Below are 22691 nucleotides of genomic sequence, written 5' to 3'. Positions count from 1 at the left end.
AAATGGGAAAGGTGGAGATTCATAAACATCTTGTAAAGGTTGGTGTAGGTTTAAGTATAGTTATAAGAAGTTTGGTCACTTAGTAAAGGAAGACATTAGGAGGGTAAATGGGTATATATTTTAGAAGTGCTAATAAGGGGAAACCTGGCAATTGCTGGGTAGGTGTTAGATAAAAGTAAAGGCAGACAACATTAGGAGGGTAAATGGGTATGGATTTTAGAAGTGTTAGTAAGAAAAAAACTGGCAATTGTTGGATAGGTGTTAGATAAAAGTAAAGGCAGACAACATTAGGAGGGTAAATGGGTATGGATTTTAGAAGTGTTAGTAAGAAAAAAACTGGCAATTGTTGGATAGGTGTTAGATAAAAGTAAAGGCAGACAACATGGTAAATGGGTATGGATTTTAGAAGTGTTAGTAAGAAAAAAACTGGCAATTGTTGGATAGGTGTTAGATAAAAGTAAAGGCAGACAACATTAGGAGGGTAAATGGGTATGGATTTTAGAAGTGTTAGTAAGAAAAAAACTGGCAATTGTTGGATAGGTGTTAGATAAAAGTAAAGGCAGACAACATTAGGAGGGTAAATGGGTATGTATTTTAGAAGTGCTAATAAGGGGAAACCTGGCAATTGCTGGGTAGGTGTTAGATAAAAGTAAAGGCAGACAACATTAGGAGGGTAAATGGGTATGGATTTTAGAAGTGTTAGTAAGAAAAAAACTGGCAATTGTTGGATAGGTGTTAGATAAAAGTAAAGGCAGACAACATTAGGAGGGTAAATGGGTATGGATTTTAGAAGTGTTAGTAAGAAAAAAACTGGCAATTGTTGGATAGGTGTTAGATAAAAGTAAAGGCAGACAACATTAGGAGGGTAAATGGGTATGGATTTTAGAAGTGTTAGTAAGAAAAAAACTGGCAATTGTTGGATAGGTGTTAGATAAAAGTAAAGGCAGACAACATTAGGAGTGTGAATTGGTATATATTTAAGAAGGGCTGATAACGAAAAACCTGGCAATTTTTGTATATGTGTTAAAGAAAAGTAAAGGCAGATAACATTAGGAGGGTAAATGGGTATAGATTTTAGAAGTGTCAGTGAGGAAAAACCTGGCAATTGTTGGACAGTTGTTGAAAAGTATTGGACTGGAATGGTGTAAGTGCTCAAAAAGTACGAGAGTATAAGATATGGGTTGGTAGAACAGTTAATTTACGGGTATTCCACGTGCTGCTGATTTTATGGCAGTGTTGTTGGTTTTTCTTGGACCCCCATCCAATAATATCTAAAGCATTTTAACGTATTTTGGCTAAACGTCTAGATGGGTATGCTGATGGGAATTATCTGTTCCCTAGTTTACAATTTGTCCTTTCGCAAAGGTCATGGAGCATGTGATGCACTTCTGACAATCTTCAATGCTGTACAGAAATCCCTTGATTGTGGTCTGGAAGTTAGGATTGCCTTTGATTTTAGAGCTGGCTTTGATCGTGTTAATCATGAGGTTCTTGTTTTCAAACTCAAACAGTTGGGAATGGTTGGGTCGTTTCTCGGCATCATTATTGAATTCTTAAGTAATAAATCGCAAAGAGTTGTTGTTGATGGACACCATAGTGAGTATAGGAATGTGATAGCTGGTGTTCCTCAGGGTAGTGTTCTTGGCTCATTACTTTTCATGCTATATACTCATGACATGTGGTTTGGCCTAGAAAGCAAGCTCGTTGCATATGCAGATTGGGCCAAGTAAACTCCCCTGGGGTACCCTTCTGTTTAAGGATTCATTTAATGAATAAGAGTTTCCAATTTGTTCACAGTAATTTATACCAACTAAGTAGTCTTTTAAGTATTCGAAGGCTTGATCTTCAAAGCCGATGGACCGTAGATCATTTAGTAGCAGTTCATGTACCACTGTATCAAAAGCAGCACTGAGATCGAGTAGAATTAAGATACCACCTTTTGTTTTCATCCATCATTTCTAGCATATCATTTACAACAGAGCAGATGGCTGTCTCCGTAGAGTAAAGTTTTCTGTAAGCAGATTGGTTGTCAGGCAAAGCTTCTATTACTTCTAAGTGGCTGACTAGTTGTTCAAGAATTACATATTCAAGCACAGTATTCTAGAAGCTTTATTCCAGGTGTGACCAAGTTGTGTAATGATCTTCCTAATGGGGTAGTTGAATCGGTAGAACTTCAAAAGTTCAGACTTGCAGCAAATGTTATGTTGAACAGGCTGACATAAGTATTTTTATAGTTTATATATATGAAAGAATTCGGTTTTAATGTTGTTACTGTTCTTAAAATATTTGATTTTAATTATTCATTACTTCTCATATAGTTATTTTATTTCCTTATTTCCTTTCATCACTATTTTTTCGCTGTTGGGCCCCTAAAGTTGTAGCTTAGCTATTAATATATATATATATATATATATATATATATATATATATATATATATATATATATATATATATATATATATATATATATATATATATATATATATATATATATATATCTATATATATATATATATATATATATATATATATATGTATATGTATATGTATGTATATATTTCCGGTCATGCTCAGCTTTCCCCGTTCCTCGGATATGGGGGAGGGCGGAGTCATACCCTGTTAATTTTTGACGTGTAACGTACACTAGTATTAAATAATAAGCTCTCACATAGTATGAGGAGGATTGCATTTATAAAGAAAGAGTATTTTAAGACGAAATTTAGATAGTTCTCAGTCTCCAAGTGTTATGAAAGCGTTAATGTGATAATCTTTGTGAGCGATGCCATATTTTTTAAATGCGTCTATTAATGTGTATATGCTGTGGATCCTACAGGTTACTTTCGACTGAGTAGCAGTGGGATCAGATAAGAAACTGTATGAATATGAGCAGTTTTGGACGCGCAACTAGCAAATAACCCTTGGTATGATAATAGTTGTCCATAGCCAAAAAATGAGAAAGCTGACTTTGTGAATGAATTCAACAAATATAAAAGTAAGCTTCAATGTGTATATAGAGATTATAGTTGGTTAATAACTTAGTTACGAGCTTGAAACTTGTGTGTGTGATTTGACATAGCTTGCCCTAGAACCTAATCGAAATTTTATGGAAAGGACTAAAATTTCATAGCTAATTTTCATTCCGATGCAATTAGGCAACCATTAAGTAATTAGAACAATAGGCAGGGTAAAAAACGGAGTAAATCATAGATTTTCAGGAATAGTTGCTATGGTTACTATGACGTCACAGTGACGTCAATATGGAATAGCACCAGACAGTCTAGACTTACCAAACAAAAAGGGAAGAGGAAGAAGAAGTAAACAAAAGTCCCAGGCCCACTTTTTGGGAATAATATCTTACCGTTTATTATTGATGGAATGAAGAGAATTCCTGGTATTTATGCCATTTTGAATCATGGCGAGTATTGAAGATATTCCGGAAGAGATTTTAGAATATATCTTGTGTCTAGTGTCGCCGTATAATGATTTAAGGTCCTGTAGACAGGTGAGAGACTTTTAACGTTTTCGTTACTACCGTAGCATTGCTAACTTATAACCTTGCTAGGGAAATCTGAGACACATAACATAACCAAACATTCACTATTGGCCATAGGGTGTCATGTTAGGGCACTGAAATTCTATAGTAGCAGCTTAGCTAGCTATCACCTTAGCCTAACCTCCGGAGCCTTTGTATATCAGCGGCCAGTTCCTCACTCATTGATTAAAAATGGACATCAACTAACTTATACTGGTATTATTGTACTGTATTACAGGGTAATGTAACCTAGGGAAAAAACTACTTTTTTCTATAGAAAAAGGTCCGCTCTTCGAAAGTGACACTCGTTCCTGTCGCAAATGAATAGTTTCAGAAATATATATATATATGTTAACGTGACATTGCTAATGTTAGCAAAGCGAGCCTGTGGCGGAACACGAATCATTATATTTAGCGTTGCTAATGTTAGCGGAATAAGAATCATTATATTTAGCATTGCCAATGTTAGCGTGCGCAGCTCAATATTACAGCTTGCCAGTCCATACGAGCTTGATGTGTTTGTTTTCTGGCAAGCGAAGCGAGCCCACTGCGGAAGAAGAGCCATTATATTTAAACATTTTAATAGAAAATTTATGTTTTCCTCTAGTAAATAACGTAATTCAACCAGTTTTCACCTTCATTTCAACCGTAACAACAAGTTGTTCGGCTACTTGAAGTTAGTCGAACTGGTTGTTTTGTTTGTTTGCGGTTGAAATGAAGGTCAAATTTGGTTAAATCACGTTATTTTCTTCAGGAAAACATATATTTTATGTTCGAAATGATAATCTGTAATACAGTAAAACTTTACCCCTAAACTTGCCCCACTAACCTAACTTACAAGCCGTGTCCTTACCTACTTACCTAATGGGGCGGGGGGGGGGGGGGGGGGGGGGGGGGGGGGGGGGGCTAATAAAAACTTAATTATCTGAGAAATGATAATCAGTGAGGTTAGCATGCTCAGCTCAGCATGTACCGTTTCCCAGGACATAGAAGCTTGATGTTTTTCTTTTTTTTTTGCAAGCGAAGCGAGTGCACAGCTGAGCAAAAAACTACTAGATTTCTAAATAATGTCCCTGTTCTTAGACAGTCTAAACGGGTTTTCAGTTTATTTGCTGTTGAAATGAAGGGCAAATTCAGTGAAAAAACATTACAGTATTTACTACAGGAAAAACTTTTTCTGCTCAAAATGCTGTTCCTTTCATAACTAATATAGGTAATTATGATATTTTAGTAGTGACTCTCACAGATGGCATGCACTGCACATCCATGTACCCCTTACTAGAACAAAGCAATGGAATAATGTTTATTTGTGAGCAAGAACTCCCCACATACTCTCTACAAATATGTTGCTTTGGTGATGAGAATGTAGCGGGAGGTTAAAAGAATTATTTTTTTTTTCACTATTCCTTGATATTAATATACAGTAAAAAACTTTACTGACAGAAATTGTAGATGCCAAAAGCAAAAAAGTATACAAATTGCTGTGCGAGCGTGTGAGATGAAACTTCACAAAACTTCTCCCATATTTGTGGCAGGAATTTTGGTATGGTTATAGAAAAAATGGTCAGTATGTCTCAATAGTGTGTGAAAAAGGTACACCACTGTCCGTGGCTTTTTATTTTTTAATTCATAGTTGTCTGACGCGAACAACTAGAGCAACGTAGTTGGTAAGATCTTCCATATGCATCAGAGGATCCGGTGAACTCTTGGGTGGATGACCTCTTGAGAACACCAGAGGTTGTCGGCATCTTGCGTGCCCCCAGTCTCCGTCGGCCTATGCTCCTTCGGAGCTTAGCACGAGCCATCTTCTGCCTCCATCCACGGAATACTTTCCTGCAGAGACATACGCCCAACCCTTCACTGGCCTCGATCTTGTTCGTCATTCCTCGGACAGTGACTCTCTCTGTAGCCGGAGCTCTTTCTTAGGCTGAAGTTGTTCGTCCTTGAGGGAGGTTGTTCCAGTAATGGATAAACCCCTCCTACGAGCTCGTAGTAATCATCTCTTCGCCAAGGACAGAGAATCCACATCCAAGTAACAAGAGCATACACTCCTGTCTTGTCCATCCTCCTTTGGAGGGTTAAGAGCAGTTTTCTCATTATCGTTGCGGTCCGAACATCTGGTCTCACGGGAAGACGCGGGTTCATCAAGATACCACCTAGCTTCTACGGTCCTCGGGGAACAAGTTTGATCTTCAAACTTTGTCATGTGAGGAGGAGGCTTAAAGTCATACAAGCAGTTAGCTCATGACTTGCTGTACAATTTCTACCACTACGAAATATTCCTAGTCTTTTATCCTGGACATCTGTCATCAGGCCTGTCATGTCAAGGAACGGTGCTTCAGTTTCGATAGCATCTCGGGTTTCACAGGGGTTTTTACCCTAGGGTCAACCTGCTCCTTCAAGATCGGCCTCATTCTCCGAAGACTTCAGGATGACTGGCTTATCCTAACAGTTTTGAGCTCTTCTGAGACAACTCTGAAGATATGAGTAAATTTCATTACCCAACTTCCATATTGTATATAGGTATCCATAGACATGGTCATCAGCCTGCAGAAGTTTCTGCAGGTTCGCCAAGACTGTATAGGTCTCTGTTGAATCGAATCTCTCCAGGAACAGTCAGACTCCAAGTGCTTCAGCACCAGGGATTTTCCCTTCTCTGGGCCTCTACTAGATTTGAGCATGAGATGGACCTGGTTATGAGGTTGCCAGACGAGAATCTCATCCAAGAAGTTGACCTTTTATCCTGGATTTGACGGTCCCTACAGATGCATCAAAGAAAGGGCTGGGAGGCCACATACAGTATCACACGTCCTCAGGGCTTTGGTTAGAGCACAAATGGTACTGTCTCTTAAATCTCCTTGAGGTGCAATCTTCGCCTACAGTGGCAGCAGGTGTTGGTCTCTTTTCCCGTCCACCGTAAAGACTTCCTTTTTTGGTCTTCCCTTTCGGGGGATTCCTCCAACAGGATTTGGATTTATCCATTTCCCTTCCGTGGGAGACTCCCTCCTCCTGCCTGTATTTAGCTATCTCCCGACTTGCGGAAGGAATTGCTGATAATTGCGGCAGGCGTTGGTCTCTTCTCCTGCCCGTGATAAAAGACTTCCTTCACCTGTAGGCTCCCTTTGGGAGATTTATCCAAGGGGAAATGGTCTCGCCGATTTCCCACCATCACTCTTCGAAGTAGGCCTCGTCGTTGACAGTCTTATCTCGTTACAGGACTCGGCTAGGCCATCAAACTCCCCTCACCAGCAAGACTTGTCTTGCCCAACAGACGCGTCACACCCAGTTGACACGTCTGCAACTGCCAACAAAGAACCCTGTAAGAACTCCCCTTACGACACAATCTACTCTGACAGCCACATGTGAACATCTTTCACAAAGCGTAACTTTTCTGCACATGCCTGGAAACTATCCAGCTCCTTCTCCTCTCTGAGGGACCCCCCCTTCTGGCTTCAGTCTTTCAGATCAAATGGACTGTTTTTTTGTGGTTAGAATCGTATAGGGGTTTTCTCTCGTCTCGAGGCCACTATTCCAGTAATAGTTCCGCATTTTGCCTGCGGGAGTAAGGCCGCTCTCAATATCAGGCGATGAGAAGCCATTGCTCGTCCCTGAGCCTCTCCTTCAGACTGAAAGGTTTTAACATTTCCTCTACGTTGCCATTATCTCTCTTCATTCAGTTTAGAGCCTACCTGTCCGCAGTTGGAGGGGAAATCCCTCCACGGGGCATAGTCCACTTCCTACGATCCCGAGAATACCCCCTGACGACCTAGGATCCCTAGCAGCAGATCTTCACCTGACCTCGAGGACAAGTCTCCCCTTGCGTTGGCCTTGGCTAAGAGAGTGGATGTACCTCATGGGTCGTCCTCGTCTCTCATTCACGACGAGGAACTGAGTAACACTCGACTTCTTTCCAGTCAGCTTGGACCCCAGGTTCAAGCTCTTTGAATTGGACATCCTTTGTAGTGTGGTCAATGGTCGACATCAATGGCTACTATGCTAGTGAATAACTTGAGGGTCTATCTCGAGCTTGCCCCCTAGTGTTCTGCACTCCTTGTCAGCCCAGGAAAGGTCAAAGTAGGGTCGCCAAGAATACGTTCTCGGCTGGAATTCACAAGGTCATGGACCAGACATTGAATCCTGATCCTCCTCTTTGAGGTGACCCAGAGCTCATAACGTACGAGCGGGAATACACCCTCAACGTTTACAAAAACTACCATGTGATGCAGGCATGCCAACGGCCTTGTGAAAGCGCTAATTACTTTTACCGCCCACTTCCTGCAAGACGTGACCCACCGGAACATGGAGACGTTTTCCATTGTCCCTGTGGTGGGTAGTCATAAGTGGTTTATGACACCTCAAGCTCTTTGATGGACAAGTAGCAGATGTGGAGGACAGAATTTAACCATGCCTAAGCTTGGGATAAATAACAAAGAATGACTGGCTCTTTTTTTCATCTTTCCCCCTACGGGGCAACAGCTCCTACGGTACTTTGCTACCTGACCTCCACTGTCTGCTGGTAGGACCATTTCCCTTGTGTATCCTAGTATAGTTAAATTACTTGTTACCTCCCCATACCTCCTGGAGAGGTGGGATTGGTTAACGTCTATGGTTGATTCTGAGATTAATACGTTTCTGAGAATGTTAACCTAGACTATTCACACTGCTAGTATCACACGTTCACAAATATGGCTCAGGCTGCTAACTGTGCTTTGCAAGAATAGTTTAGCGAGGTGTCAGGTTTTCTCCGTTATGTGCCGAGCACGTACGGGAAAACTCTGTGTCAAAGACCAGCTAGTTGGTCAGACTTCAACCCTCCTAATGGGCGAGTTATCCTTAATAAATAGTGTAAGGTTTGCAGTAGTTTCGGACAAATTTTAAAGTAATTTGTAATTCTCCTAACGATACAAACCTGTCCCCCAAGAAGTCCCGATTGTAATAAAAAGTGACTAGACAACACTGTGTGCATGTGTGTGTGAGCGGGATAGCCAGGAACTCCACCTACCCCCCCTGCTAAATAGCAGTAGTGTATTTTATACCTCACTAAAAAGTCTTGTGACTAGTTTCAACTTTGCCGAAAGTATATCCTTAATAAATACTAGTAGCTACGGCTATGTATCATTAGGAAAAATGCAAATTAATTTCAAATTTGTCATATTCAGTTGAATTGTTCATTTCCTTTTCTTCCATTGTTGCCCTTTTGCCATTGTTGTCAGAACTAAATGATATTTGTTCCTACACAAATACAAACCTTTGTCCTTTACTTAGAATAGATATCAGCAAAGTTGGAGTACTTGGCAATTGAATTTTAATAATAAGGTGTAAACAGATGGCTGGTAGGTATAAGCTGAGAGCGGGCAAGTCCTGGCCCCTTGCTTGCTCACTGAGCATTCACTAATTTTAGCCGTCAGTGAGAACAGATATTATATTACTGACTAGATTGTCTTGGCTATTTAAAACCTTTCTTCTTTTTCTCTCCAACATGTTTGTGATTGTTTGCTGTCGTGGAGGTGCCTAGGTCCATGCGGATATGTGGACTTTCTCGAGTGCTTCGGAGAAGGATCCCCATCTTTTGTGCCCTTTCTGTAGAGGCCATTCTTGCAGTCTGAATTCCCAGTGTGAATAGTGTGGGAGTTGGTCAGCCTCCCAGTGGATTCCATATGACAGGAGTAGAAAGAAGGGTCCGAAAAGGTTTCTTCACCTTTAGGGTCATACTCAAAGTATAAGAAATCCCAGCCTCTTGCTCTGATCCCCATCACACCTCCTTCCGACCCCTCCCAATTGGTTTCCTCATGAATTATGTGCCAAGGCAGTACTCAGCCCCTCGCCGCTCCTTTCCCCCTTGCTCTTTGCACTCACATTGATCCCCGAGACCAACAGCCTCGATTCCCTGGCAGGCTCACAAGCACTTGTCTCCAAGATTTCATCACCTGCCAGGAGACCAGCTTGCCCTGAGTGAGCAGCGTGGTGACGATTTCCATCGCGAGGTACATCAGGCCCAGGGTGAAAGACCGAAGGAGGCACCCAAGCCGAGCACAGCTTCGGGGGATCAACATCTGGCAAAACCCCCTGTAGTTAGACTGGTGCCGCACATACAAGGTAAGGAAACTAACCCTTCTTCACAGGTTCCCAGCGTAGGGTGTCTGGTCGGGCAAGGGATCCTCCTGCCAACTCCACAGGTGATAGGGACCCCCCCTGGTTGAGTGCACTGTGTTTAATATAGTGCAACAGATAGTGACGGGGGCCCTTCCCCACTCTCAATCAGTGGGTGGCACGCTAAGGATTCCCCTGATGGCTTCTCTCCTCCCCAGTTCCATCTCCTCTATCAGACCCTAGGAGGAGATCAAAGAGCCTCTTCCCCCAGAAAAGGAAATGCGAGGAATAAGTCACAGAGAAGTCTGGTAGCCCTTTGCAGGTATGTGTGGCACCGGTAGGACTAAGGGGAAATGAAAGAGGATTAGGCTGTCCCCCTCTAGGGAGGACAGGGTGATCTCTGTGACAGACTCTTTCTGCCTCTCATCTATGGTGGTAGTTCTACCAGTGTCTTGCTCTCCATCCTAGCCTGACGTTATTCCTCCTTCCGGAGAAGACCTATGTCTCCTCAGGAAAGAGGCAGTCACAAGGCCATCTCTTCTGGAGGAATTCCTGCCTTTGCGCAGGGATACGAAGAACTTATTTACCATTCCCAAGTCCTTGGCAAGTCTTCCTCTCTAAGACTTCAGCAAGAGATGCCCTGCCTCTGGCCTATCTTGACGACTACGACCCACCCCAGGCTCCTTGGGTGAGAGCTCGGAGGTGGATGAGTAATTAGATTTTGAGGACGATCTATTGCATAGAGCCACTAGCCTTAAGCTCACGAAAGCATAGCAGAGAGAGTCCGACCATGCCTTTTGGTAGGTCTTGGCCTGCATTAGAACCATCAGTGGGCTGTGCAATCCATTGACAGCCCTGCAAGGTGGTAAAGACATGGTCCTCATGTCTGTGGAACTTAAAGACCTCTGAGGGCCAGTGCAGCTTTGCTCTGGTCAAAGGGGTTAAAGAGGGCCAGGAGGAAGGTAGTATCACAAGCTACAGGCTCCTCTAGCTCCCTCCAAGCAGCCTCCTCCTCTAAGCTCCTCTTACTGCCATTTGTGCAGCAGAGGAGATATTATGAGGTAATGAATGAGCCTTTTTCGACGTTACATATAAACCACTCTATAGACACTTACTAGAGGGGTTCCCTTTGAGAGATTGTCAGGACTCTCTGCCTCTTTCTCGGCTTCGGAGATCATTGACCAGAAGGTTGCAAGATATGCCTTGCAGGCTACTTCGTGGCTGGATCTCTGGTTGGGATCGTTGGGACACCTGATCGGGAATGAGGTCTGGTCACGTGAGTCCACCAGGAGGGCGGTGGAGACCTTCCTTTTGTCCGGTACCAGGACAATTGAGTCCCTCTCCCACCAGGTTGTTAACCTGTGGGCAAATACCATCTTGAAGAGACGGGACTCGATTATCGAAAGATTTCATCGACAGCTCCCACATGCTGAGGTATCCGGGTTGAGAATCTCTTTCGAAGGGAGTGCCTTATTTGAACCGAAGACATTGAGCGAATGGCGGAGAGATAGAGGAAATCCAACCAGGATTCCCTCCTCTAAAAGAAGCAACCTCCACCCAAACCACTGACAAATATGGCTATGGTCTCAAAATAACAGGTGTCTAAGAAGCCCTTTCCTGACTATCGGAAAGAGCCGAAGTCCTTCCGTGTAGAGAAAGGAAATAGGATCGCTATGATGGGCAATCCTCCCACCTGTCCATCCACCTGTAGCGGGATGCCTGCAAAGCCGCTGACAAAGGTGGCTGCAGCTTGGGGTCGAACTTTGGACGGTCGAGGTTATTCATTCAGAATGTTGTATCCCATTCATTCAATCTCTCCCTCCACTGACTCGGGATCCAGTCCCAACAAGCTCCTATGCAAAGGGATCCGCGAAGGAGCTGGCCCTTCGGGCCGAAGTGTAGACCGTGTTGGAGAATAGTGCTCTCCAAGAGGTCTTCGACATGTCTCCAGTCTTCTTCAGTCGACTCTTTCTTGTAAAAAAGGCGACTGGAGGCTGTAAACCAGTCACTGATCTCTTGGCCTTGAACAAGTTTGCCAGACAAACTTCATTCGAGATGGAAACAGCGGACACGGTTAGACAAGCAATATTATCATTATTATTATTATTATTATTATTATTATTAAATGCTAAGCTACAACCCTTGCTGGAAAAGCAGGATGCTATAAGCCCAGGGGCCCCAACAGGGAAAATAGCCCAGTGAGGAAAGGAAACAAGGAAAAATAAAGTATTCTAAGAACAGTAAAAACATTAAAGTAAATATTTCCTATATAAACTATAAAAACTTTAACAAAAGAGGAGGAAGAGAAATTAGATTGAACAGTGTGCCCGAGTGTACCCTCAAGCAAGAGAACTCTAACCCAAGATAGTGGAAGATCATGGTACAGAGGCTATGGTATTACCCAAGACTAGAGAACAATGGTTTGATTTTGGAGTGTCCTTCTCCTAGAAGAGCTGCTTACCATAGCTAAAGAGCCTCTTCTACCCTTACCAAGAGGAAAGTAGCCATTGAACAATTACAGTGCAGTAGTTAACCTCTTTGGAGAAGAGGAATTGTTTGGTAATCTCAGTGTTGTCAGGTGTATGAGGACAGAAGAGAATCTGTAAAGAATAGGTCAGACTATTCGGCATCTGTGTAGGCAAAGGGAAAGAACCGTAACCAGAGAGAAAGATCCAATGTAGTACTGTCTGGCCAGTCAAAGCACCCCATAACTCTCGAGTGGTAGTATCTCAACGGGCGGCTGGTGCCCTGGCCAACCTACTACCAATAGTAGTAGGACTTCATGTGTACATTGGATCTCAAGGATGCATACAGTACTTCCAGATCCCAGTCCATCTGTCTTCAAGGAAGTATCTAAAGCGGGGTTTACACGGCCGAGCAGCTCGTCGAGCCCGGTTGTCGAACCTACTTGTAGAACGACTCGAAGAGCTTTCAGACAGTACATCGAGCCTCAGTGTGCCTCGTGCTAAAACAACGTCAACATGTCTCTCGACCAGGACGATTTGATAGCCATTGCTTTAGCAGTGGCACTAAGAAGGAAAAAAAAAAAAGATCAAAAGAAAGAAATTTTCATATACCAACTTGCTTGTTGCTTTAAAATTAAAGCCTGATGACTGGCGCAATTATTTGCGTATGGATGAAGACACGTACATTGATCTACCGAATCGTGTCAGCCCTTTCATTACTATGAGAAAGGCCATAACTCCACATGAAAGACTGAGTGTCCGCTATTCCTTTGTTTCTGGCTACTTTATTGGAATAGTCTTTTGATTTAACTTTCCATAAAGCTGGATTAGCTCGATATATATGTATGAAATCAAGTACGACTTCCTTCTCATTCTTACTTTCATTAATGGCAGCAATTATGCATTTCTTTGATGATGTTTCCTCTAGCAGGTTTGAATAACAACTGAGGTTCGATGCTCGACACCCGTTCACACGTTCACACCGCTCGTCAAACAATGTAGCTCCGCCCACAAAAGTCAAGATGAGCCTGACTTTCATCGAGCCGCTCGACGAGCGCGCTCGACAACCAAATAACCCGTTTACACGCTCGAACATCAATTCAAACACAGGGTTGTCGAGCCAGGCTCGACGAGCTGCTCGCCCGTGTAAACCCCGCTTAAGAATCATGTTCAACTGAAAGCAATACTAGTTCAAGGTGCTGTGTTTCAGTCTTTCCACGGCACCCCAGGTCTTTACAAAACTGTTTGCCCTTGTGTCATCTTGGGTTCACAGAATGGGCATCCATCTCCTAAGATATCTGGACTGGCTGATTCTAGCAGACTGGGTGTCTATGTTTCTTTAACACCGAGTCAAGCTTCTGGGGCTTTGCCAAGATCTGGGGATCATGGGAAACCTCGAGAAGTCACATCTGCTCCCTTCTCAAAGACTGGTATATCTGGAACTAATAGAAAGTCTTATAAAACAAAGAGATCTCGAGGAAGCGACACCAAAAGACCGCATTCACACCCGTAAGGGAGCGTCAACAAAGTGACTGAGCTAAAACCCAACAAGGGTATAGAATGAGCGTGTGTTGCTAACTAGAAATCCCAAACAGACAAATATAATACTCAATTGGAAGCATGGATCTCCAAAACGCCTGACATCTTCACAAACAAAATAACACAGCTACGAAAAACATGTCCGAACATTCACAGGTGCTAACAAAGAATGGTGGGAGAAGGATAAGTGGTGGTGGTGGTGGTGGTGGCAGGGGGGGGGGAGGTTTAGCTGTAGTGAACGACACCTCTTAGTAACGGGGGATTTTGAGGAGGGAGAAGTCTAATTGGAGAGGGATCTCTGGTAGTGGTATCACTCTCCCCAGTTTTAATACCGACACCCTTTAGGGGTGAGCGAGCTGGATATTTGTTCCTACATTAAATACAAACCCTCATTCTTTACTTTAGGAGATATTCTAGCGCGAGCTGGAAAATACAGCAGAAAAACCTTAACAAGGTCGTTAACGACCGGACAGGTAATTACCCACCTGACAGTGGTGGGTGACCGCCGGTCGGTAGCTGCTGTTTACCTTCAATCAAATTCTAGCAGTTGCAGTGGTATCACCTCTGCTACTGCTTTATTTGCTGGCAGACTAGCCTTCCTTTTTTATTTGAGTTTTGATTAATCCTTTTTCTTTTTCTTTGTAGATGTGTCCTCTATTTTGAGGAAATGTTCATGACCCTTTATGTCACCGCTGGATGTGGATCCTCTTTCCCTATGACCTGTTATGGAGGTCATGGGTGTTCTGCTACCCCGCGGAGGATGGGTTCCCCTGCCAAGTATGTAGAAGTGGTCTTCACAGTACCTTATCCTCCTCCTCCTCCTCCACTTCATTGTCATCCCCTCTTCGGAGGCTAGGAGGGAGAGATAGAAAAGAGTAAAAGGAGAGATCGCACTCCTTTGCCCAGTCGTTTTCTCCGGAGTCACAGGCGACATAGGAGGAGACATAATCGTTCTTGCTCTTCCTCGCCTTCTTTCTCTTCATGAGATGTCTCGCCGCTAGACTAAGCGCTCTCGTCACAAACTTAAGAGCGCTTCCTTCTTACCCTATCATAGGGCATCAAGAGCCAACATGCCCATACGCTCCAACAAGAGCATAACTCCATCACGCGCCATGTGCTCACCTGCGCACAAACTCCTGCGCACCACCAATCTTCTGCGCAATGGCACTCTCCTGCGCGCCAGTGCTCTCCTATGCGCTCCCGCGCGCCAACATTCTCCTGCACATGCGCATACGCGCCCAACACCATCCGACGCGACAGGTAAAACCTGCGCGTCAACTTTCTACTGTTAGAAGGTCTTCTGACAATGCAGCCATGCTGCCCTCTCCCGCAGCGCCAGTGCTTACCAACGCGCTAGCGCTTTGCAACACGCCAGCGCTTATCAACGCGCCAGCACTTACCGGCGCACCAGCCTTCTCCCGCATCCGCAAGGATATGCGCGCACGCTCACGCGGCCATATGATTCCACTATGGGGAATTTTCTCCTGCGCGCTCCCTACGGCTGGCACAGACGTGCGAGATAACTTTCCCGCACGCCCGTTTACACCTTCACCTAGATATTCTCACCGAAGAGACAGGTGAAATAGGAAGAGACATTATCATTCTTGCTCTTTCTCGCCTTCTGTCTCTCCCTGAGTCTTCCTGCCTCGAGATTATATACACTCGTGCCACAAACCTGAGAAGAACGATCCCTCTCGTCATCGTTCTGCCTCGCTGTCGTCGTCGTGCGAGGGATCATCTAAGAAACCAGGAGCGCAGCCAAGGGCAAAGCACGTCCTAGCCTCGAACCCTCTTCTTCGCTTATTAGTTTGAGGGTCTCCGTCCGCTCTAGAAAAAGTCATATACTGTAGAGCGCTTCTCCTTGCTTTACTCTCTATCTTCACAGAGATCGCTGTAAACTTTGAATTCTCGATCTCTGATCCTTTGGGGTCTCGTGACAAGGAAACCTCGGTTTCCCGGTGAGCTATCCCTTCGTTTTCTCACAGCTAGTTGCTGAAACCTTGGGTTTTCGTGCATTGTCTCGCTGACACTTTGGTGACTCGTGACAAGGGAGACTTGCGTTTTCCCGTTGCTCTAGCCCTTCGGGTTCTCACAACACAAACTCTAGGGGCACGCACGTTCACGCTGAGCCTTCGGGTTCTCGCAACACAACCTTTAGGGGCACGCGCGATCATGCTGAACCTTTGGGTTCTCGTGACACAAGTCATCAAGAGTGTTACTCTTAGGTCAGAGAGTCTTCGGACTCTTGTCACGCGGAGTGTTCGCATATGCCCATCCAACACTACACCCATAACAATCAGGAGTTTTACTCTTATGGCAGAGTCTTCAGACCCCAGTCACGCAGGTGTTCGCACACAATTAGTGATCTTACACTTGCCTAGTCAATCCCTCGCTCCCGTGTTTCAGACAGGACAACCTCCCTAATTCCTTTGCTCCCTAATGAGTTAAGGATTTCGAGTCTCGGAAACCTCGAAAGAAGATGCACGGGTTCGCCCCTTCTTCTCTTTGGTTGAGAGCAGAAGGGAAAAGGGAAACGTGTTGGAGAGGCTAAAAGAAAACACCCAGATAGCAGCGACGTAGAACGCGAGGCCGAAATCTTCGGCCGCTCTGTTCGTTATCCTGCGCTTCATGTGGCAGCTCATGAGCTGCGCATGTTACGAGGTAACACTCGCTGTCAACCTGCAACTTGATCAACTTATTGGGAAACTTAGATCGCTGACAGGAGGTTCGCCTCCAGGGATTAGAGATCCTTCCCTTACGAGGGAGTGATAACCTTCCTCGGAATTGGACTGTGTGAAAGATCCATCCCCCTTCCGAGGGAAAGCTTCCCCACTTCAGACAGTCAGCAACCTTCCCTCCTTCGTAAGGAGTTGCGAACAGCTCAATGAGTTTTACCTCTGCTATCTTGTCCCCGAAGACTGTGCTTTCTCCCCAGGAGTTGGGGAAAAGCAAGTATACGGCTTATCCCTTCTTTTGGGGAACTTCTCCCTGTGAGTATGCTTGGCTCAGGCGATGTCCTTCATTGGGAGGACTTCTCTCTCGTTCACGAGAGGAGATTTTTACGCCTACATTTTTTTCCATAAAACTGGGAGAAAACTTGCCTTAGGCGATGCCCTCCTTCAGAAGATCTTCTCTCTCGTTCGCGAGAGAGAGATTATTACACCTTCGCTTTTTTCCCATAGAAATGGGGGAAAGCTTGTCTTAGGCAATTTTCTCCTTCGGGAGAACTTCTCTCTCGTTCGCGAGAGAGAGATTATTACGCCTTCGCCTTTTTCCCATAGAACTGGGGAAAAGCTTGTCTTAGGCAAGGTTCTCCTTCGGGAGAACTTCTCTCTCGTTCGCGAGAGGGAGATTATTACGCCTTTGCTTTTTTCCCATAGAACTGGGGAAAAGCTTGTCTTAGGCCAAGTCCCCCTTCGGGAGGACTCCTTTCTCGTTCACGAGAGGGAGATTTTTACGCCTACGTTTTTTCCCTAGAACTAGGAGAAAACTTGTCTTAAGCGACGTCCTCCTTCGGGAGAACTTCTCTCTCGTCCGCGAGAGAGAGATTATTACGCCTATGCTTTTTTCCCATAGATCTGGGAGAAAGTTTGCCTTAGGCGATCTCCTCTTTCGGGAGGACTTCTCCCTTGTTCGCGAGAGAGAAATTGTTAAACCTACGCTTTTCCCCATAGAGAGGGGAGAAATCTTGCCTTTGGCAATCCTTCCTTCAGGAAGATTTTTCCTTCGTTGAAAGAGAAAAATTAATATGCCTACGCTTTTCCCCATAGGGCAGGGAGAAAGCTTGTTTTAGGTGATCTCCTTAGGGAGAACCTTCCTACCTTTCACGAGAAGAAACTTGTAGGAGTTTACTGATCTATGCTCCTCCCTCTTACGCTTTTTGGTTTTCCTCCAGGGGCGGAGCGAGAGCCTTGTATTAAGCGACATTCTCCTTCGGGAGAACAAATCTACCCTGCGGAGGAGTTATATTCATCCCTGAAGTTCTCCCCCTCGTGCTGGTAGGAGACGTCTTTTTGATCCTACTGGTTACCCTCACGTTGACCCCTCGGGGTCTCGTGACGATCACCCTTTCGCCGGGCGTGATCGGGAGCCTTTAAACTTTAGTCAAGTTTATCCTACGGGTTCTCATGACCTTAGGAGTCCTTCGGGCCTCTGTCGCGTTGGACTTTCGAGTTCACACGACTTGGAACCTTCGAGTTTGTTATGCGGAGTAGTCGGGCTCTCGTAACAATTAGCAAAGAGTGTCCGTGCACGTGCACAATTAGTGCTATGCACGCGATCATCGTCGTTAAGAGTTCACTCTTATGACAGAGCCCTCCGACAACCGTCAGCGGTCTTCGCCATTACCTCCAGACATTCCGACTTCTACCTTTCTTCCCCTTTCGATAAGAAAGATACGAGAGGTAAGTTATAAGGTTTGTCTACTACTCGCGTCTCCACTTTTTCCTGTAATAACACGCAAGGAATTATCGCAGCCTGAGGATTCCTCGTGAGTGCTGCCGTCGAGGGACTTAGAAGCCTCCTATTTAAGGACTCTAAGAACTATGTGTTATATCTCATGCCTCGGCAATTTGCATCTGTCTCCTCAACCCTTTGACTCTCCAGCCTTAGACAGGCTATGTATTGACAGTCTTGGGTTCGAGTCCCGCCCAGACTCGTTAAGAGTCTTCAGTGCCTACAACCTTACCATCATTGTAAGCTAAGGTTGGGGGGAGCCTATAGATCTATCTGCTGAGTCTTGTGCAGCCACTGCCTAGCCTTCCCTGGTCCTAGCTGGGATGGAGAGGAGGCTTGGTCGTTGACCATATATGGTCAGTTTCTAGGACATTTTCCTAACGGCTAGTGCAATGTCACTGTCCCTCGCCTCTGCTTTTCTTGAGCGACCTTTAAACCTGGTCTGTTGTCCGAGCTCAGAGACGTCAACCTTCTCCTCTGATCTTAGATCCCCTCACGGCGAGGCTCACTCCAGACTAATCCTTGAAGAGACACTCAACTCTTCCAGGCTCTTCTCAGTCACAGAAACCTCGGCAAGGGAAGCGACTTCAATGTCCCTTCTGGCTTGACACGTGGTCTGATACAGTCGGCTACCTTGCGAGCCACGAGGACTTGTCAAACCAAAACTCTAGGCAGACCCTACAAGAAGTCCTAACTGCTGGGGCTAAGACAATGGACTTCTTAACCGCTACAACAGCGACAATGTGAAGCAATTGGATCCTCAAAAGGAAGGATCAGTAGTTCCCAGACTTCCTTTTGTACCTCATTGAGGAAAGCTTCTCTCAGTCTCGGCGATTGAGGGCTATCGCGCAGCCTTGAGCCTCATCTGTAGACGGAGAAGGGGTTGACCTTTCCGCTCTGCCTCAGTAGACATCACCTTGGTTGTTTCGGTGTTGGAGTGATCTTGCCCCCCACTTGAGATTAGACCATCTCCTTGAGACATGTCTTACGTTCGCTGAAGGGTCTGCCCTATGTGCCCTTAAGGGCCTCAGACTACTCTCTGAACCTTAAGACCGTCTTCCTTGTACAGTACCTCTGTCCTCCGCTATAAGGGTCAGGGAGCTACATGGTTTGTCTTACGTCACCCATTCTAAGAGAGGGGGGGGGAGCCTCGCAACCTTGTACCGGGCTTGGTGGCTAGACTCATAATCCTTCTTCTACGGATGGGAGATTTTGAGAATTTCCACTCTCAATAGGTAACACAGGATGCAGTCCATTCGTTACTATGCCCAGTCAGGGCGTCAAAAAAATATCTGAGGCGCACCAGACTTTTTCAGACCACGTCTCCGTCATCTCTTCCTTGTACCAACAGGGAGGGTAAAGAAGAGAATCTCTCGCAACACCATCTCTTTCTGACTTAAGAAAGTTATTGCGAGGACTTTTCACGGAGACCCAGAGGCAGCACAACCCAGAGCCCATCAAGTTAGGGGAGTGGCTGCCTCTCTGGCGTTTAAGAGAATTTTCTGTCTCCCAAGTCTTGAGTGTTGGGGTCTGGAAACGCCAATCTACATTCACTGCTCACTATTTGAGCGACGTGACACATAGGTCTCTAGACACCCTGTTTATAGGGCCTATTGTGACAGGTCAATAGATGCTGTTACTACCTTACGCCCTTTCAGGGGACAGTAACCATTGGTTGAGGATTCTGGGTTACACTAGGTTTTAAGAAGGACATCCATCGGTCTTCATCGTCTCCTTCTCCCCCACATCTGGGGATCCTAACCTGTATCCAGTTTCAGCTGGACTCGCCAATGGAAATAAGGTATGGTACTCATCTGATTCCTCTCACAGAGTATAAGTTATACTCGTGGTCACGAGGTTTCCCCTTGGCAAGGTTGGGGGAATCCTAAGTTTGAAGGGGTCCGAGTCGAACGTTCCTGACCCACTTCATCCTGAAACATTTGTTTCCATGAAGTTGCAAATCTTCAGTCGTACTGAGATTCTGGGGATCTACAAAGAAAGAATATACGGAAGATTGTTGCTTCAAAAGAGTCTAGTCTGAGGACTATCTTCCCTAAAGATAGGGAACTCCTTGGCCACCCTGGCCTCAAGACTAATTCTCCTATAGTAAAGAATGAGGGTTTGTATTTAGTGTAGGAACAAATGACAAACTTATAACAGAGTTTGTATTTTTCCTAACATACAAGCCCGAATTCTTTACACAAATCTCCCCTACATCACCGCCCCCCTAGGATAGTCCTAACTAGAATCCAATTGAAGGTAAACAGCAGCTACTGACCGGCGGTCCCCCACCACTGTCAGGTGGGTAATTACCTGTCCGGTCGTTAACGACCTTGTTAAGGTTTTTGTTCCGTATTTTCCAGCTCGCGCTAGAATATCTCCTATAGTAAAGAATTCGGGTTTGTACGTTAGGAAAAATACAAACTCTGTTATAAGTTTGTCATATTCCTAGCATTCCATGCAACTTTTTTCTCTGGTATATTTAGCAGTATTTATACCTTTGAAATGGTGCTTTAAGGAGCATTTCACGGAGCGACACAAGTCCCTCGCCCAGAAATAGATTTTTCCTTCGTCAAAATCCCTTTTCTAGGCATGATCATAGACAGCGAACTGCAAAAATCATTCCGATCAGATGAAAAAATTGAGAGGCTGAAAAAGGTAGCAGGGCCCTTTCTCAGACGAGAAGAGCTTCCAGCCAAGAGCTGGTTGTGTCTCATTGGCCACCTATCATCCCTGGCCCAATATTCGCCTCAGGATGAGATACTGTACTTCAAGTGGTGCTTCAAGTCCCAGAGGAATCAAGCAAGCACTTCCCGGACACCCTGGTTCAACTAGGGTTAGAGGAACTGACGGACCTCAGATGTTGGGTGGTAGACGAGAACCTCCGCAAAGGGGTCAATTTTCTCGTCCCTCCCCTGGAACTGATGCTCTTTTCAGATGCATCAAAAGAAGGGCAGGGGTGCCATATGCTGCATCACACCATCTCCAACCTTTGGTCTGAATCAGAAGGATACCAGCATATAAATTCTTAGAGATGAGGGCAGCCTTCCTTGCCCTCCAACAGTTCCACCAGTTTCTGGCGGGGCAGTCTGTAGTCTTGATGAGCGACAACACCACGGTAGTAGCTTATGTTAACAAGCAAGGTATTACCTTCTTGCAGCCCTTATACCATCTAGTATTAGAGATACTCAGATGGGCGGAAGATAACTCGGTGTCCCTGTCTTCTCGCTTCATTCCATACAAGAAGAATGAACTTGCAAACAATCTGAGCAGAATGATTCAGATAGTGGGCTCCGAGTGGCCTTTGAATCCTCTAGTAGCCAACAGAGTCCTGATTTTGTGGGGTTCCCATGCTGTGGACTTGTTCGCAATGGCCCTGAATTTCAGGCTCTCGCTCTAATGCTCCCCAGTCCCCGATCCCCAGGTTCTCTGGCAAGATGCATTTCAACAACAGTGAAACATCGATAGGTACGCATTTCCCCTGTTCTGACTGATAAGTCCTCAACAAAGTTGGAATAAGCAAGAACTTATCAATGACACTGTTAGCTCTGCTATGGCATCTCACAGAGTGGTTCCCGGACCTTCTGCAGCTCTTAATAGAGCTTTCAAGGGAACTTCTTCCATAACATGAGCTATTCAGACAATCACAAGCAAACATCTTTCACAAAGCCGTAGCTTCGCTTCGGCTTCACACTTAGAGACTGTTTAGTATTTCCTCACTCAGAGGATTTTTGCAACAAGTTGTGGAAAGGATGTCTGGACACCTCAGACGCTCTTCAGCGTCAGTCTACCAGGCTAAATGGCCTGTATTCTGTGGTTGGTGTCATGGAAGGGTTATCACTCCCCTTGATGCCTCTATTCCAGCAATAGCAGATTTCTTTGTTTACCTTCGGGAGGAAATGCTCCTCGGTTTCGGCAGTGAGGCTACCGCTCAGCCTTAAGTCTCGACTTCAAACTGAAAGGAGTAGATATTTCCTCCTCCTCGGAACTTTCCCTCCTCAAATGAAGTTATGAGATTACTTGCCCCCATTCGGAAGTTAGACCTCCTCCTTGGAACGTGATTCGAGTCCTTCAGTCTCTGAAGGGAGCTCCCTACAAACCATTACGCCAGACAACGGATCACCACTTTACTCTGAAGACAGTGTTCCTACTCGCACTGGCTTCGGCCAAGAGAGTTAGTGAACTGCATAGTCTTTCTTACATCTCCCATTCAAGGGGACGTAGAGAGGTAATTCTCAGCTTCGTCCCTGAGTTTATTGCCAAGGCCCAAAATCCAGGAGTAGCGGATCCTAGATTCGGGCCCTTCAGGATTGGGAGTCTTCATTCTGTAACTGATGACCCAGACCAACTGATACTTTGCCCAGTAAGGAGTCTAAGGTGTTACTTAGAAAGGACAGCAGCAGCTTGCCCTTGTGTGTTGGCACTCTTTTGTCAGCACAGAGAAGGTCAAGAGGAGGGTCGTAAAGAACACCATCTTGTCATGGATTCCCAAGGTCATCTCTATCAAGAGCTCATGATGTCAGCAGCATTGCAACATCCCTGGCATTCAAAAGGAACTACTTTGTGGCACAGGTATTGCAAGCTGGCGTGTGGAAGCGTCAGACAACTTT

At 45.1% G+C, this 22691-nt stretch overlaps 1 protein-coding gene across 3 annotated transcripts in view; it reads left to right on the top strand.

The window, feature by feature from the left end:
• Fbxo42 (F-box protein 42) overlaps nucleotides 1–22691 on the top strand; it is a 193178-nt gene that overhangs the window by 158183 nt on the left and 12304 nt on the right. Inside the window, exon 1 of one of the 3 annotated variants that reach the window (XM_068380578.1) lies at nucleotides 3272–3502. The exons of the other annotated variants lie outside the window; for them this stretch is intronic. Within the exon in view, the coding sequence (XP_068236679.1) occupies nucleotides 3413–3502 (90 nt within the window). The 5' untranslated portion in view covers nucleotides 3272–3412. Of the gene's footprint in view, nucleotides 1–3271; nucleotides 3503–22691 lie in introns of those variants that run through there. 3 annotated transcript variants of the gene reach the window in all.

Source organism: Palaemon carinicauda, chromosome 9 (assembly GCF_036898095.1).
Source record: "Palaemon carinicauda isolate YSFRI2023 chromosome 9, ASM3689809v2, whole genome shotgun sequence".
In the NCBI taxonomy this organism is placed as follows: domain Eukaryota; kingdom Metazoa; phylum Arthropoda; class Malacostraca; order Decapoda; family Palaemonidae; genus Palaemon; species Palaemon carinicauda.
Note: the sequence above shows the minus strand (reverse complement) of the source record. Positions and strands in the feature narration are given on the sequence as shown.